The sequence below is a fragment of the Tiliqua scincoides genome, chromosome 5 (genome assembly GCF_035046505.1).
Source record: "Tiliqua scincoides isolate rTilSci1 chromosome 5, rTilSci1.hap2, whole genome shotgun sequence".
Lineage (NCBI taxonomy): Eukaryota > Metazoa > Chordata > Lepidosauria > Squamata > Scincidae > Tiliqua > Tiliqua scincoides.
In genome coordinates this window covers 74,140,471-74,159,440 of record NC_089825.1, presented here as the reverse complement: position 1 = coordinate 74,159,440, position 18,970 = coordinate 74,140,471, and the positions used below count along the sequence as shown (strand labels likewise).

Genomic DNA, 18,970 nt, shown 5'->3' with positions numbered 1-18,970 from the left:
TGCCTTTGCTCCTGTTGAAAGTCAGGAGAAGGGGAATGCAAGGCTATCAGAATGGTCTTGATCCGATGACCATGGAGTTAAGTACTCCAGAAGACAGTTCCCCCATAGTACAGTAAAAAGAGACTTGAACTGCTAAAGCCTTTTTCTTTTCAAGACTTGTAAAGCTAGCTGGGTCCCAATAGTGTATAATTTTAAAAAGTGGGTTCTGGTGCTAAGTGTTTTGGGAACCACTGCTCTACTGGAAAGGGTTGTCTTTTCCAGATTCCTCCTCCCCCCCATAGGGGAGCCTCATTTCCTCTCCTCATCATTCTGGGTTTTTTTTTGCTGTTTAGAGGGAAGCTTTGAATCTCAATCCAGCCCAAACAAACAACATGTTGGATTTAAAATTGATTTTGTCCCAAATAACATTGAACTGGCTTAAATATAAGAATTTAAATTGAACTGGACACTGGGTAGGGCTGAAAATCTTAGTTTTTTGGGGGGGAGGGCTTGACATAATTGTAGGCAGGTTACAGAGAGAATTCTCATGGTAGAACAGGGCTGGCTCCCCCATCATCTCCCCTTATTTAATTGTTTTACTTTAATTATTATTTTTTAAATTTATAGCCTGCCTATATAAGGAAAATGGCACAGTTCCAGTCTTGCCATTGGCAATTTCAGTGCCTGCTGCATTCTCAGGAAAGCACTTCCTGTTTGAGGATGTCACTTCCGGCCATGACATCACTTCTGGTGGGTTCTGGAAAGACTGTCATTCTAAAAAGTGGGTCACGGTGCTAAAAAGTTTGAGAACCACTATTACAGTCTGTAAATCAAAACATGACACATTTGGATAATTTTCTATAAGACCCACTTACTGGGCTCATTCAGAGCCATCCAGCAGTCATGGGTGGGGTTTCTTCTCCCAATTCCTACAGCATATTTCCCACTCTGAACATACCGTCTGTCTCCCAATATTTGATTAGTTTTTCCCCCCTGTACTCTGCAATAATTGTGAACCAAACTTTGAAACTAACACATGCAGAGCTAATGCAACAACATTTTGGACATCTTGCTTCTAAAGATTTCCAAGCTTTGCAAATTCATAAGCCAGTCCTCACCTAGCCTTACAAAAAAATTAGTTGAGTACCATCATTCTCAATATTGTGTTCAAATCTCAGGATTGAAAGTAGGTTTTCATGTTTTCAAGATTTAATTTGCTATGACTCAACAGATACTCAGGCTGGCAAGGATCATCCAAATTTATAAACAGACTGCCCTGTGACAGGTAGCTAGAAACAAAAAAACCAAAATGAACATGTAAGAGTTACTGAACCTTACATAAGAGTTACATGTAAGAGTCAGAACTTTATATAAGCTAGAACAGGGGTGCTCAATAGGTGGATCGCGATCTACTGGTAGATCGCGAGGCAAAATGAGTAGATCGCGGAGCCCTGTCTCTCCAAACTGTTAATATGTCAGTTTCGCCTAGTGACTAGATGAAACTGACATATTTAGCTGACACTAAACTGAAACTGACACTTTAGCTGCTCTTCAGGCATGCAGCAACAAAACTGACGAAACTGACTAGACTCCATACATCAAAGGGGGTGTCTGTCAGACGCTTCCTTCCCCCCTGGTAGATCTCCGGGCCTTGCTGGGTTTCAAAGTAGCTCTCGAGCCAAAAAAGTGTGAGCACCCCTGAGCTAGAAAGACTCAAACCAATGCAGAATTGTAACAATCTCAATTGTTCTATTTTAGGTTCAATTATAGCAGGGGTCTCCAAACACCGGCCCGGGGGCCAGATGCAGCCTGCAGCAAGCCTCTTTCTGCCCCACAGCCAATCTCTTGTCCCCTGAAAGCCTCTGGCCCACTCAACTGAACATGACCAGAACTGTGCTCTGATAGTGTCTGAAGAGTGTTCTAAGGGCCAGAGAGATTGAATGAATGAGACCATTCATTCATTTATTCACTCACCTAAGTTCAATTTCGAATTTATTTCAATTTTATATTTCAATTTTTTTTCCTGCCCTCCACACCACACCAGATATTTGATGCGGCCCTCTGGCCACAAAGTTTGGAGACCCCTGAATTATAGGAACAATATCCTGTCAGATCAGACCACACTGGTGCAAACACCCATCTGAACTGCTCTCAAATTAAGCCTGGTAATAAATATACTTCTGTTCATGGCCTAAGATGTTACCTTATTCCTTTAACCTAGTGCAAAGAGTTCATGCAAGCATGTGCTAGCTAGACTTAGGCTCCCTTCAACAGCACAGTTTCCAGACTGAGCTGAGCTTGAATAGAACATAAATCAAGCGTAGAGTCTGCTTCCACTTCTGTCAAGTACTCTCACCTTCATCTAGTTCAGCTTCAGAGTCACCAAATACTTCATCTTCATAACGGAATATGTCATTGTGGACATAAAACTTGTTTGGAACAGATCCCTGTAAAAAAATAAACACACATATATAAGGGGGTTTGACAGGTCTTTTCAACCTGGAGCAGCAGAGAAGCCTGGTAGTCAATATAATTTTTGGCGCTGGACATTGGGAAGGAGTCCTCAAGCTTGGAGGGTCTTCCAAAGGCTTGAAGACACTGTTTTGCTCCTGCCCTCAAGCAGGGAGGCCTTCCAAAGGATTCCTCAAACCATATCTTCTTAAAAACTCCCCCTCCCCCCTTCCTATAGGAGGCTAAGAAGAATATTTCCACTAGCCCTCCCCTTTTATTCTTGCATCAATTCTGTGAGCTAAGTTGGGCTGTGTGTAACTGTCCAATGACATCTCATAAGTTCTGCAGCTGAGCAGGCATCTGAACCTATTTGGTTTAAGGCAAGTACTTTCTCTTACAAAAAGTTCTAAGTCAGTACTTCTGTTACAGAAAGAAGTAGTGAATAACATTTCTAAGTCCAATTCACGACTACCTTCTTGACCTATATTCAGCAAAATGCAGACACTCCAGTTAATAATAAGTTGAAAACATACCTACACAGTTCTTTTCCCCAAAAGAGGAGTCAAAAACTTTCAAGAAAGAAATCATTCTGTGTTGTTCCCTCCCATCACTTCTTAGAAATCAGACTAAAACCACTCTCATATTCAAGCACTTCATTTATTTAATAGCTGCATTCATTTTTGCTTGCCCATCCAATAACTATGCCAGGTACTGAGGCAATGGAAATCTCAATCCTATGTTTTAAGTGTTAGTGAACACAGAGCCCAACATCATATACAGCAGCATCACAGAGGAAGCTACCTTGCCCAGTAGCATCTACTCCAACTGATAGTGACTTTGTAAGGTTTTACACAGCAGTCTAGTCTGCAGACAGAAGCAGTTGTTGAATCCAAGATATTTCCACAGGCAAGGTATATGGTCTACCTATGCCAGGGGTCGGCAACCTTGAACACTCAAAGAGCCATTTGGACCCATTTTCCGGAGGAAAAAAAAACCTCAGGAGCCACAAAACCCTTTTGACATCCAAAATGAAGATAATACTGCATATATAGTTTTTTTCACCTTTATGCTCTTATAGGTCCCATTTTTATAATATAGCCCCCTCTTGTAGCTTTTAGTTAGTTTTGTCATACATTCTTGTCCTGTGTTTTCAGACACCTGGTCCTCTATGGTGTTTTGCCTGATTCCAAGGCCATTCTCTGCCTGGAGAATTAGGCCCACTTTAAGCAAATTAGCTCCTCTTCATTCCCCCAACAAATGACCCTGGTTCTGCCCTGCAGTCCTGCTGGACCCCACCTCAAGGGTAGTTCGCCTGTTCAACCTGCAGAGGTCCTCTCTCCTGCCAGCAGCCTCCCACCACTACAGCAGACCCTGGGTCCTCAGCAGGTCTTGGGCACAGCAGCCACACACCAAACTCCAGTGTCTCCAGCAGTCCATTAGTCACAAAGTCAGTCAGAGCATCCAGGGCAGAGTCCAAAGTCAATAAACCAAGTCACAGTCCAAGATCAGATTCCAAAGTAAGTCAGTCAAATCAGTCAGAGTATCCAAGTCAAAGTCAATAAGCCCAGTCAGTCTCATCTTGTACCTCCAACCTGCACTCCTTCTACAACCCACACCCCCTTCCTCAGGTGCTCCTTATATCCTTGAGGGCCCTATTGCCTTCAAGTGGCTGCAGCTGTGCAGCACACTCTGCTGGATGCCCAGGCCTTACCCTTAAAGGGGCCACTGCTGACACCACATCTACCTCCTCACCAGATCTTACAGGATTCCAATACATATGTCGGTTATGACATCTGCTTATCTTAACATGGATACTAAAGAACTCCCCCTACCTTCCAGAGGCACCCTCCTGGAAGGAAAAAAGCACACAGACTCCAGAGGTGGGGAAGAGAAGAAGCCAGAGCTGGGGGGGGGGAACCACAGGCCAGCTTCTGCCCTGCCTGCCTGCCTGCCCATCCTCACTCAGGCTGCAACCCTCTCCACACTATCCTGGGAGTAAGCCCCATTGGCTACAATGGGACTTCTGAGCAGACAAGTTGGTTGGAGCTCTCAGGCTGCAGTCCTCTCCACACTTTCCTGGGAGGAAGCCTCACTGACTACTTGTGAGTAGACCTGCATAGGAGGGGGCTGAGGCTGCAGCCCTCCACACCTTCCTGGGAGGAAGCCCCACTGACTACAGCGGGGCTTACTTGTGAGTAGACCTGCACAGGAGGAGGCTGAGGATACAGCCCTCCACACCTTCCTGGGAGTAGCCCAGGGACTACATTGGGACTTACTCTGGAACAGACCTGCGTGGGCTCCCACTCACCCATCCTTGCGCTTGGCCTTGAGCAGACTTCAAGGCTGCCATCCCAGGCAGCCTTTCCTGGGAATAAGCTTCATCCTCTGTAATGGGGCTTACAACTGAGTAGACACACGTAGGAGCAGGTGCCAAGGCTGCCATCCCAGGCAACCTTTCCTGGGAGTAAGCTTCATCCACTGTAATGGGGCTTACAACTGAGTAGACACGAATAGGAGCAGGCTCTACGGCTGCAATCCCAGGCACCCTTTCCTGGGAGCAAGCTTCATCCACTGTAATGGGGCTTACTACTGAGTAGACACACAGGATGTCTCCTCTGCTGTGGAGGAAAAGCCTCTCCTTGCACTGAGTGGGGAAAGTGCACCTCCTCAGGGAAACGCGGGCTGCAAGGGCTCGCAATGGCTGAGGAGGAGGGCGGCTCAGGATTGGCTGGTGGTCAGCCAGTGAAGGGCCCTGAGCCATTCCAACAGAAAAAGCTAAGAGCCTGCTGGATGCTGATTGGCTAAGCCTGCTGGAGAGTTGGGGAAGGGAAAAACAGGGACCTTAAGCCTGCAGAGCCGGCAAAATTGAAAAGGGAAACCAATGCGGGGCAGGTGGGGGTGAAGGGAGAGGAGGGCAGTGAGCTCAGGGGGCAGAGGGAAGCAGCCTGCACTCCCAACACAGGTGCCTCCTGTCACTCTTTGCCACTTTCACCTGGAGGAGCCGCAGCAGACAGCTGAAAGACCCACTTGCGGCTCTAGAGCCGCAGGTTGCCGACCCCTGACCTATGAGAAGTGACCTATCCTGTGGTCTGTCACTAAAGGTCAAAGAACTATTTTTATCCCATCCTTCCTCCAAGGACAGCTTCCATGGTTGTCTCCACACTCCCCTTCCCTCCATGGGGATTGGTTGAGGCACAGGGTCTGGCCAGAGTGAGCGCCACAGCTAAGTAGGGTTTGAATGAAAGTCTCCCCACTTTTAGTCTACTTGCAGTCAAATGCTCAGATGATTACTTACTTCTGGAGCCAGAACAAAGGTTTGCATGAACTTCCTCATCGGTTGTCCATTGTTCGTCAACTCCCCCATGACCTGCACAACTACACCATCATTCAAGGTTGCATGAGCATCCACATGGCGAATCTTAGTGCGGCATTCGCTAAACTGTAGAGACATCACCTTTTTGTGTATGTCCTAAAGACAAAACATGTTTAAAACTTGAATCCCACACAATTTGTACAAGATATACCCTTATGTAACATACAAGTTAAACATGGGTCAGCCACAAATATTTGAATTTAGTTGCTATGGGCTTTAAATACTGATAGTATGGATTGGGCAGTGGAGGAACACTTTCCAGTACAATTATCCATTGAAAAATTAAAACACATTATCTGAGTCATAGTCATGAAAATCAAAAACAGCAGCAGCATACATATGACAATGGAAGAGGGAATCTGTTGAAGGTGTACTGACTTTTCTCTGTGCCTTCTTCAACCTTCAACTCAGGGAGAGTATGAACCACAGTAAGTTCTTGCGGGGGCGGGGGAGGCAGTGAAGCAGTCCCTAGGATCACGTCACTCAGGGGACTGCAGGGACTGGGATGCACTCACCGGTCCCTGCAGCAGCTTTCCTGGGGTGCAGGGAGCCCTAAACAACCTTCTGCAGGGCTCCCCAGTTCTTGAAAAATGAAAGCACAGCGATCACACTCCACTTCTGCAAAACTGGAAGTGGAGCGCGATTGCTGCACTTTCATTTTTCAAGACCCGGGGAGCCCTGCAGAGCCTCGCGCAGGGCTCCCTGCACCCCAAGGGGTCCCTGCACCCTGGGGATTGCGTCACTGCCTTCCCCCTGCCCCCTAAGGGGAAAGTGGCCAGGGCTCACAGGCTGGAGCATTGCGACGCACCAGTTTGAAAAGCCCTGGGCTAGAGGCTCACACTCAGCCTCTAGCCCTTTTTCTGCTCCTGGCCAAGTAAAGTGTGTGCTTCTCTCTCCCCCCCCCTTTGCCAACTGCATGGAAACAACTTTAAGACCCCTGGTGACTAGTAAAATAGGAAGCGTTTTATTTGGGGAGGGGGAGGAAAGCGGGAAGGTTTGGAGATTGAAAGGGGGGAGTGGAAGAGGGAGGGGTTGAAAAGAGAGATTTCACTTTGATGAGAAGCGATCCCAGCCTGGGAACTAGGAACCAACCAGACAAGGATCAGCGAGGGTTAAGGACTGCAAGCTGAGCATGCTCGGAGCTGAGGGGCATCCAGTTCAGGACTCCTCATCCCTATGAGGCAAGGATGGGGAGGTTAGAGAAAAACAAGGCAAAGGCAGAGTAGGAGAAGAAAGTGGGAATGAGAGCATGATGGGATGTGACAGACAGTTTGGCACAATGAGACTTTCAGGGATAAAGGAATAAGCAGCACATCCTGGGGCATTCCATGTACAAATGCTTTTATGCAAATGCCCGAAGTATCCGAGCAAAGATGGGAGAACTGGAATGTCTGGTGTCAAGGGAAAACATTGACATAGTGGGCATAACGGAAACCTGGTGGAATACGGAGAACCAGTGGGATACTGCAATCCCAGGCTATAAACTCTACAGGAGGGACAGGGAGGGGCGCGTTGGAGGTGGGGTGGCCGTTTATGTTAAGGAGGGGATAGAATCCAGCAAAGTAGAGATTGAAGTCTCTACTGGTCCGACTCCACCATAGAATCTCTGAGAATTAAATTACCAGGCCTGAGGAGCAATGTAATACTGGGGGCGTACTATCGTCCTCCAGACCAGAAATCGGAAGGGGACCTTGAAATGTGGAAACAGATCAGGGAGGTGTCAAGGAGAGACAGGGTTGTAATCATGGGGGACTTCAATTATCCTCATATTGACTGGGTCAATTTGTGTTCTGGTCATGAAAAGGGGACCGCATTCCTTGACATGCTAAATGACTGTGGCTTAGATCAGCTAGTCACGGAGCCCACCAGAGGACAGGTGACTCTGGATTTAATATTGTGCGGTACTCAGGACCTGGTTAGAGATGTCAATGTTACGGAGCTGTTGGGGAACAGTGATCATGCTGTGATCCATTTTGACATGCATGTTGGGGGAAGAATACCGGGCAAATCTCTCACAAAAACCTTTGACTTCTGGACTTCCCTCAAATGAGGAGGCTGATTAGAAGGAGGTTGAAAGGGAAGGTAAAAAGAGTCCAATCTCTCCAGAGTGCATGGAGGCTGCTTAAAACAACAGTAATAGAGGCCCAGCGGAAGTGTATACCGCAAAGGAAGAAGGGCTCGACTAGTCCAGGAGAGTGCCCGCATGGCTAACCAGACAAGTTAGAGAAGCCATAAAGGGCAAGGATTGGTCTGTGGTGACCAAAGTGGTTGGTCTGTGGTACTCCTTGCCACAGCATGTGGTGATGGCATCTGGCCTGGATGCCTTTAAAAGGGGATTGGACAAGTTTCTGGAGGAAAAATCCATTACAGGTTACAAGCTGTGATGCGTATGTGCAACCTCCTGATTTTAGATATGGGCTATGTATCAGAATGCCAGATGCAAGGGAGGGCACCAGGATGCAGGTCTCTTGTTATCTGGTGTGCACCCTGAGACATTTGGTGGGCCGCTGTGAGATACAGGAAGCTGGACTAGTTGGGCCTATGGCCTGATCCGGTGGGGCTGTTCTTATGGTACTTGCCAGACGGGGGTTGGAGTTGAGCTTTAGAAACATGCAGTGAACACAGAAGGCGGCAGCCTCGGAGCGGAGGGAGAAGAGGGCGGGGCAGCGGCAGCCACTCTCGCAGCAGCTGAGCAACTCCCATTTCTTCTGCTTTAAAAAAGTGCAGACGGGCAGAAGACGGGCTCGTATTCTGCCTGGGGGTGTGACTGTATCGGCACGAGAGGACATCCCGCGCCTCCCCTTTGAGTTCCTGGCACCTCCCTAAAGAGCCGTGCCTCACAGTTTGAATAACACTGGTTTAGGTACATACAGCTTGGCCATATACTGCTTCTTGGGGTTTGCCACCAGCATCCAGCCCACCGTGGACATAAGAGGAATTTCTCCCATAAAACCTGTAAAGATATTGAAGCACAGCATTTAGTACAGTCCTACACACACGTCTGCAATCTTAAGATTATTATAATTTCACGGGTTAGATGCACACTAAACACAAACACTGGTGTCACAGTACCTCAATAACCCTTCCATTACCACCAAGGAGAGATTTATTATTTTATGAAGCTGCTTCCACCAACCAGCTTTTTACCTTAGGTACACTGTGTTGGTTTAGTATGCAGACAATGATACCATTGGCTATTAGGTGTGGAATAATGAGGAAATTCCAAGAAAAAAAATTACTCTAAATTCTGCATAACAAGAATAAACTTTTATGGAATACTTTATTTTAGGGTCTAATTTTCAAAGAGATAACAGACAAAAAGATACAATCTTAGACAGCACAAAGGGACAGAAAAGAAATAAGGATAGCCACGCACAACAAAACAGGGAGAAACTTGGACCTTCTTCCACATTCTCGCTTGCTAACTCACTCTCTCCTTCTCTAACCCCAACTGTCAATTCTTAACGACCAGAGAGCATCCATTCTCTTCATATTGACAGCTCTTCACAACTGGTATGAATAGTAACATTCCAAAAAGAATACAGGCATGCGTTGCTTAACAACCTTCTGCTTAATGACTGACTGCATATACAATGGTGGTCAAAGCACAACAAAGAGGCCCTTAATGAGGCAGTCAGGTCTCCCATAGCAGAGTGTGTTTACACAAAGAGACGCTTAATGCAAAGAAGAGGCAATATCAGGCAGCCTGTGCACTCAGCTAGTGTGTGGCATCGAGTGTCCATTTATACAACAAAGGCACTAGATTGGGCTGAATGTTCGCCTAATGACCTAACTGCATAACAACAGGGATCGGAGAACATATCAACATCATTAAGTGACACACACCTGTATAAGCATATTTAGTTCACCTAGTGAACTATAATAATCAGTTTTGGTTGCACAGTTGTAAGCATACAACAAAACCCAGATCAACAATTTGCAGATACCTGTAATGCGAAGTGTTATGAAACTAATAAACCCTGACCAGACACCACTATGACAGACCAGACACTATGACATAAGAGGGATGGAGTCAAACAGATCTAAATAAAGGCATAGCTGCATTCATACTAAAAACCAAGGTTGTCAATACTTCTGTCTACTGATTAATGGAAGACACTATAATCTGAAGTGCCTTAGTAGTCTGTATGACAAGGCACAGACTGCCAAAAGCAGTATGTTTAGAAAATGAAAAAAGAGCCAAAATTTCATTTGAGGAACTCACAGTTGCATTTGTTAAGCAGTAACAGATTAGTGTTAGTGTCAACACCATTAGTTTAGGTCAGGGGTCGGCAACCTTAAACACTTTTGGACCCATTTTCCGGAGGGGAAAAAAAAACCTCAGGAGCCACAAAACCCTTTTGACATCCAAAATGAAGATAATACTGCATATATAGTTTTTTTTCCACCTTTATGCTCTTATAGGTCCCATTTTTATAATGTAGCCCCCTCTTGTAGCTTTTAGTTAGTTTTGTCATACATTCTTGTCCTGTGTTTTCAGACACCTGGTCCTCTATGGTGTTTTGCCTGATTCCAAGGCCATTCTCTGCCTGGAGAATTAGGCCCACTTTAAGCAAATTAGCTCCTCTTCTTTCCCCCAACAAATGACCCTGGTTCTGCCCTGCAGTCCTGCTGGACCCCACCTCAAGGGTAGTTCGCCTGTTCAACCTGCAGAGGTCCTCTCTCCTGCCAGCAGCCTCCCACCACTACAGCAGACCCTGGGTCCTCAGCAGGTCTTGGGCACAGCAGCCACACACCAAACTCCAGTGTCTCCAGCAGTCCATTAGTCACAAAGTCAGTCAGAGCATCCAGGGCAGAGTCCAAAGTCAATAAGCCAAGTCACAGTCCAAGATCAGATTCCAAAGTAAGTCAGTCAAATCAGTCAGAGTATCCAAGTCAAAGTCAATTCAATAAGCCCAGCCAGCCACCTCTCCTCTCCTACCTCCAACCTGCACTCCTTCTACAACCCACACCCCCTTCCTCAGGTGCTCCTTATATCCTTGAGGGCCCTATTGCCTTCAAGTGGCTGCAGCTGTGCAGCACACTCTGCTGGATGCCCAGGCCTTACCCTTAAAGGGGCCACTGCTGACACCACATCTACCTCCTCACCAGATCTTACAGGATTCCAATACTTATGTTGGTTATGACATCTGCTTATCTTATATGGATACTAAAGAACTCCCCCCACCTTCCAGAGGTACCCTCCTGGAAGGAAAAAAGCACACAGACTCCAGAGGTGGGGAAGAGAAGAAGCCAGAGCTGGTGGGGGAAGGGGGGGCAACCACAGGCCAGCTTTTGCCCTGCCTGCCTGCCTGCCCATCCTCCCTCACTCAGGCTGCAACCCTCTCCACACTATCCTGGGAGTAAGCCCCATTGGCTACAATGGGACTTCTGAGCAGACAAGTTGGTTGGAGCTCTCAGGCTGCAGTCCTCTCCACACTTTCCTGGGAGGAAGCCTCACTGACTACTTGTGAGTAGACCTGCATAGGAGGGGGCTGAGGCTGCAGCCCCCCACACCTTCCTGGGAGTAGCCCAGGGACTACATTGGGACTTACTCTGGAACAGACCTGCGTGGGCTCCCACTCACCCATCCTTGCGCTTGGCCTTGAGCAGACTTCAAGGCTGCCATCCCAGGCAGCCTTTCCTGGGAATAAGCTTCATCCTCTGTAATGGGGCTTACAACTGAGTAGACACGCATAGGAGCAGGCTCTGCGGCTGCAATCCCAGGCACCCTTTCCTGGGAGCTTCATCCACTGTAATGGGGCTTACTACTGAGTAGACACACAGGATGTCTCCTCTGCTGTGGAGGAAAAGCCTCTCCTTGCACTGAGTGGGGAAAGTGCACCTCCTCAGGGAAACGCGGGCTGCAAGGGCTCGCAATGGCTGAGGAGGGCGGCGGCTCAGGATTGGCTGGTGGTCAGCCAGTGAAGGGCCCTGAGCCATTCCAACAGAAAAAGCTAGGGGCCTGCTAGATGCTGATTAGCTGAGCCTGCTGGAAAGTTGGGGAAGGGAAAAACAGGGACCTTAAGCCTGCAGAGCCGGCAAAATTGAAAAGGGAAACCAATGCGGGGCAGGTGGGGGTGAAGGAAGAAGAGGGAAGCAGCCTGCACTCCCAACACAGGTGCCTCCTGTCACTCTTTGCCACTTTCACCTGGAGGAGCTGCAGCAGACAGCTGAAAGAGCCACATGCGGCTCTAGAGCTGCAGGTTGCCGACCCCTGTTTAGGTGACCTTGAAAAACTTTATATAACTAACTTTGATTAGTTTAGAATCCCCTGTGAGCAATGGACAAGCATCACAAGATTGAAGTTAAAGACTACTTCCAGCTTATCTAGGAATTATGTTATAGAATCTAAGCAGTTTTCTAGCATCAAATGATATCACACTAGTGTTCCATTGGAGTGTTGAATTAGACTGCAATAACCATTTAGCGTATCTTGCTTGCTGAGCTCTAGTTCAGTGATTCTCAAACTTTTAGCACTGGGACCCACTTTTTAGAATGACAATCTGTCCAGGACCCAGCAAAAGTAATGTCATCAAGCAAATCAAGATAAATTATAAATAACTAAAGTAAGATAGATAAGGGGAAGGCAACCACATTCCAAGTGAATTTTCTCTGTAACCTGCCTGCAATAACATCCCCCCCCCCCAAAAAAAGTAAGATTTTCAGCCCTACCCAGTTCAGTTTAAGTTCTTATATTTAAACCATATCACTATCAGGACCCACTTAGCTTAACAAGTCTAAAATAGAAAAAATTCACCTTACTAGCTCAAGCTTTTTATTTATTCTTTAAAGGGGGGGATTGCCTTCTGGAGAATTTGTTGAGTTCCACTTTCATCAGATCAGGACCATTCTGGTGACCTTGCATTCCACTTCACCTGACCACAAGTCAAGGCACATTTGCTTACTCATGAGTAAACACAAATGTGTATTAGTTTTGCTTTCCATAGGGCTAAATACATTTGTCAGCTTGGAGGGAGGGACTTCCTTCTTGAGTGCTTTCTGCGGTCTGCATTCATCGGTTTGTTGTTGGATTCTGGTCCTTTCCAATAGGCTAAGGGAAGTCTGCCTACTTGTGAGTAAACATGCAATATGGTTCAATTTTGTTTTCCATAGGGCTCCATGCATTTGCCTTCTCAGCTATCAGCTAAAGCTTTGCAACCCACCAACAATCAGGTAATGACCCACAGTATGAGACACCCTGCTCTAGTTGTTTAAAAGGATATATTTTATACACAGGAATTTAACAGGAAATGGAAGCATGCATGTAAAGTTGACATCCATTACACTGGGTCTATCATCACTGAATGTTACCAGGAGGATCAAGTATAAACAAAATGAGTGAACAATCGAGCACACAGTCAATATTATCCACAGTGCAACTGTTAGTCTACAGCAGTGTTATGTGCATAAAAAGTGAAAGTTTAATACAGCAACATGCTGTTATAAGAAAGTCACCCCTTCCAGATGAGTCAGTTGCCAATACCAGTTGCCCTTCTAGACAAGTCAGTTGCCAATTCATGACCTCAGAAAAATGCATACCAATGACTTGTGAGACACATACACACTTCCTCTGTTCAACATACAGTTTGTTTCCAGTAAGAATGATTGTACCTTCTTCCTATAGCCTTATCAAGTCTGTTTTGGCATACCAAGGAAAATGAACTAATTTTCCTGTGCACGAAAACTAAACATTCTTCCCCTTTCTTTAAGACAACAGAAAAATTAAAAATGAAGTTTCATCTTGTTGGAAGCTTTGAAATAAAAGAATTGTTACATTGGGACTGTCGTGTCTCTTATAGACACTTCACTATAGGATGGATCAGCAACGGTACAGTTTTTGAAATATGTAATTTCAAAAGCCTTCCAGCCATATGCTCAATTTAACTGTAATGTATAATAAGAAAATGGTTGGATAGATGATGTGGGATTTTTAGAACAGTCTAAGTTCCTGCCCCTAGTAACCAACACTTTGTACTTTCCATCAAAAGGCAGTGGGAGCCATTGTGGTTAACAGAACCAAAAATCCTGAAGTCATGCATCAAGCTCACTAAACTTGCAAAGCAGAACGTAGAAAATAAGAACATGAGTTCTAAACCTGGACAGTCTTTAAGCACAAAGTTTGTGTGCATGTAATGAAGAATGCCAACATGCACTGTTTCAGTGTTACTTATTCTTATTCAGCAATAATACTTTACTGTTACATACAAGTACTCATAATAATGTCACAAGTATTCAATTATTCTCCTACTGCACATTAATACAAAGGTAAAATACATGCATATCTCTTTCATACCTGTTTAATTATCACTCTTATACTTGCATTTTGTAACACTTGTTTCTGGGCACTATATGTCCAAATTCACTGCTCTTGTGGCTCCCAAAATGGTTGCCAAATGTTTCGCATACTGTCAGCGGCCATTTTGCAACAGCAGATGTGTATTCCACTATCACAACATGCTCCGACTGGGAGCCCAATCCTGGATAGGACTGGGCTGTAAGAGAAGGTTAGCTTCTACTGACATAAAAGGAAGCAGGGATTTGCCACTACCTATTGAAAAAGCCATTCCTGCAACATCCTGATTTAAGTACAGATGTACCCCCTTATTGGGGGTTCAGTTCCAAAATGCCCTGCGGGTAGCTGAACACAGATATGGGTGAATTCCCATCCCCACGGTCCAGGGGCTCTGGAGGGGCTTCTGAGCTCAGCAGAGGCCAACGACGTCCATCCCCAGGCTCTGCTGAGTTCAGATTGAGCGCTACAATAGAAATAATGCAACTCCTGGTTTCATGGAGAAACTGGAAGCGACGTTTTTAACGCCTTATAAAGCATTAGGGGCGCACATGGAGGGGTGTGCTGGGAAGGTCCGGAAGGGGCGCACGCAGAGGGGGACCCAGATCCAATCTGCAGATAACTGAATCTGCTGATATGAATCCGTGGATATGGGTCCATCCATATTCATCACCCATGATCCAATATACCAGTGTTTCTCAATCAGAGGTACTTGTACCACTGGTGGTACTTGAGGTGGTGTCCAGTGGTAGGCTTGGGACCCCAAGACCCTGGTACTGAGACCAGCAATGCAACGTGACAAGCAGCAGTAGGGGGTTTGGCTCAACGAGTAAAGCTCCAGCTTGTGCTTTCTGCACACTCGAAAAAGTCTGCCCTGAGCCTCTTACCAGCATTTGTTGTGTTGCATCTGGCCTCCCAATTCAGAAATAACTGATGATTTGTCTCAATGTTTGTCCCTTGCTATACCACTTCATATGGTCCACCTATTGGAAGTACCACTGGAAGTAACTGGAAATGACATCATTGCCAGTTACTTCCAATAGTGGACCATACAAAGTGGCGCGGCAGGGACAAACATTTGATAAATGCTGCAATATACCATTCTTAAACAAGGTGTTCAAATAGGTGGCAGCATTTCACATCCAGATGTTCCTCACGGATACCTATTGTCTAGGAAGAGGCAAATTACATATTTATTGTATTACGTATTTTGGCCCCAGTTCTCATAAACTGCTTATATCTTTAGAGGTTACCTGTGCAAGAAATCAGGTGCTTTATTTAGCAGGGTGTAGTACTGCCTCACAAACTCCCGCCCTACAAGCAGCGGACTTGGCTTCTCCATCACCATTTCTTTGGTACACAGTGTCAAAGGCTACAGTATAAAAGAAAAACACAAGAAATTTACATTTCAGAATTACCAATCTTAACACACAACAGAACATAATAGTTATTTTCAAAACAATACTAACAGATGTACATATGCTTGTTCAAAGTATTTTAAAATATTTAGGCAAGTAGTACAACTAGCAGATTTTTAAATATTCTAAATCTATTATTCTAAACCTAAATCATATTCTAAATTCTAAATCTCTTCTAAATCTCTTTCTAAATCTTCTAAATCACACCTTCTAAATCACCTTAGTTAGTTCCTTCTCTTAGTTAGGTGGCAGAAATGTCAATTTCCAAGGTTTTGGAACAATAACAAAAAATAATACATTACTAGATTCACATTACTGTCGCAAAACAATGGTGTCTCTGGAATGGATAACCATTTTAAAGTGTGAGTTTACTGTAAAAGCAAACACTTGGTAAAATTCATTTTAGTGAAATACACTGCAACTAAAATTTTGTCGAAGTCATGTGTCATGTGGAGACACATGAATACGAGATGATCAATTTGTCAAGCCACCAGCATTTTCAGAACCATAATATCAGAAACTGGCAGTGGATTGTTCCAGACTATCAAACTGCATGAGTAATCTAATAGATCAGTGGTTTTCACACATTTAGCACTGGGACCCACTTTTTAGAATGAGAATCTGTCAGGACCCACCAGAAGTGATGTCATGACTGAAAGTGACATCATCAAGCAGAAAATTTTTTAACAATCCTAGGCTACAATCCTACCCACATTTACCCAGGAGTAAGTCAATTTACTATCATTGTTAAAAGAATAGACATAGTAGCTTGTTAAAAATACAGCTCTGTAAAATTTCTCCAAATGCAGTACATACCATGGCAGCCTCAAGTCTAATATATTAAAAATAAAATATTGAAATGAATGGTGACCCACCTGAAACTGGCTTGCGATCCACCTAGTGGGTCCCAACCCATAGTTTGTAAAGATGGTTGGGAATGTTCATGTTAATCAGTGCAAAGGTGGCTTACTGGGACAAAAAATCTTGATTGATAGTTTCTGTATTAGCAACTGAGGAAAAAGACCTCAATCTAGTACGATGCACAACCCAGTCAAAAAGGAAAGTGATGTAGGGAATATTAAGAAAGTACTGTAGATATTTATTATTATTATTATTATTATTATTATTATTATTATTATTATTATTATTTATATACCGCTTTTCTACGGAAAGTTCACAAAGTGGTTTACAGAGAAAATCAAACAACTAATGGCTCCCTGTCCCAAAAAGGCTCACAATCTAAAAGGATGCAAAAGAACACCAGCAGACAGCCACTAGAAAAGACAGTGCTGGGTGAGGAGGGCCAGTTACTCTCCCCCCTGCTAAATAACAGAAGAGCACCCACTTACCCACCCACTGGTGCCTCTTACCCAGTTAGCAGGGATTTGTCTCTGCACTTTGAACCGAATTGCACACTCCCAGTTATATATGTAGAGCCTCTGGTTTCACATACTAGGCACCTTAAGGAAAGATTTTGATTAATGGTTCTACTGGTATGTCATTTACATTGCACTTGTTCTGATAGTGTTTGCAAAAAGGTTGTGAAGACCAGAATTTTAAAAGTTAATGAATAAAAACCTATCTTAGGATCTTTCACTATATTTTTAATAAAATTAGACTGTATAGTTCTTAGGTAACAATTACTTTTCAGGATCTGGCCATGGGTAAAATCAGACAAAATTATAGTCAGACAAGTTTAACCCTCCCCCCCCCAACTTATCCAAGGGTCATAGAAAATTCCATGATTTCAGCTCTAAAGTGTGCCCTCAACTTATCTGTGAGACTGACTTATACTCAAGAATCTGCAGTAATAACCAAAACATGGCTATTACCACAATACCATTCTACAAATCTATGCTGAATTAAGTTTTGGAATAGCATGTCTAGCTTTCAACACCAAAGGAAAACATAGAAGTAGCACAGAAAAGTTTACTAAAAATCTACATTTCCACATGATCACCTTAATTGCAAAAAAAGTGGTAAAACAACCAAGGGTTTTAAAATTACAGAACAAGTCTGAAAAGTCTTTATTGCAAGCACTCACTGAAGAGCTATTTAGATGGCAGATCGATACATCAGTAACATTTCCAGTACTTGGACATGCAGTACTGCAAAGCCCTCACCACTCAGAGTACACATGTTTATTTCATGTGTCCCATTGTAGTCTCTGGGCAAATCTGTTTTGCACGTTTTCACAGCACTTCAGCTGTACCCTAGAAAAATTAGCTTCAAAAGGATGCTCTTCCTCTCCTCTGTTATACTACTCATTCCAAATCCAGACTACTTGTGTGGTAACAGTAAAGGGGAAGGTGCTCCAAGAAAACTACAATCTAGAGCAGTGGTTCTCAAGCTTCCAGCACCGGGACCCACTTTTCATGATGAGAATCTGTCAGGACCCACCAGAAGTGGTATCATGACCGGAAGTAACATTATCAAGCAGGAAATTTTTAACAATCCTAGGCTGCAATCCTATCCACACGTACCCAGTAGTAAGTCCCAGTTACTATCTTTGTTAGAAGTATATAACAGGGTAGCCTGTTAAAAGTTCAGATGTGTAACATTTCCCCAGTACAAGCCATGATAGCATCAAGTCTAATATATTAATAAAGTATTGAAATGAATGGGGACCCACCTGAAATTGACTCACAACCCACCTAGTGGGTCTTGACACACAGTTTGAGAAATACTGATCTAGAGGTCTAAAAGAAATAGTGATGAGTTAAAGCCCAATCCTATCCAACTTTCCAGCGCAGATACCGCTGTACCAATGGGGTGTGCGGTGCATCCTATGATGGGGCAGCAGCCATGGAGGCCTCCTCAATGTAAGGGAATGTTTATTCCTTTATCTTGGAGCTTCATTGCGGCTGCAACATACTAGAAAGTTGGATTGGATTAGGCCCTGAGGGCCGAATCCTATCCAATTTTCCTGCACTGCTGCAGCCGTGCCATCAAGGCACACACTGCATCCTGCAGTAGGAAAGCAGTCATGGAGGCCTCCTCCAGGTAAGGGAACATTTTTTCCCTTTCCTCATGGCTGCACTGCGGCCACACCAGCACTGAAAAGTTGCATAGGACTGGGCCATGAGTTAGTAACTGTTTGCCAACAGGTTCTGACTATAAGAATTATATTTACAAGTCACTTATGAAGATAATAGTCCTTTACAAGATGCATACATGATTTATCAGACATTCGCATCTTTCAAACTAACAGTTAAATGCATTTTGAAATATTTATCCAAAAAGACCACAGTGAGATTAAATAAAACCCACAGTGAGAGACCAAACCCAAAAGGATTCACCAGCAACATAAGGCCTGCAGATCAGACGCAACCCAGGGGAGCACTTTATCTGGCCTGCGTGATAGTTGGGCATTCCCAGAACTGCTATCAGTTGCTGAGCTGTGCTAAACTGCAACAAGATGGTCCATTTGATTTGGACTCTCTCATATCTTGACAT

At 44.6% G+C, this 18,970-nt stretch overlaps 1 protein-coding gene across 3 annotated transcripts in view; it reads right to left on the bottom strand.

The window, feature by feature from the left end:
- G3BP2 (G3BP stress granule assembly factor 2) overlaps positions 1-18,970 on the bottom strand; it is a 58,162-nt gene that overhangs the window by 32,723 nt on the left and 6,469 nt on the right. For all 3 annotated transcript variants that reach the window (XM_066627244.1, XM_066627246.1, XM_066627245.1), the window contains exons 2-5: positions 15,350-15,468; positions 8,675-8,756; positions 5,726-5,899; positions 2,336-2,426 (exon numbers count right to left, since the gene is read on the bottom strand). In XM_066627244.1, coding sequence (XP_066483341.1) covers positions 2,336-2,426; positions 5,726-5,899; positions 8,675-8,756; positions 15,350-15,468 — 466 coding nt within the window. The remainder of the gene's footprint in view (positions 1-2,335; positions 2,427-5,725; positions 5,900-8,674; positions 8,757-15,349; positions 15,469-18,970) is intronic.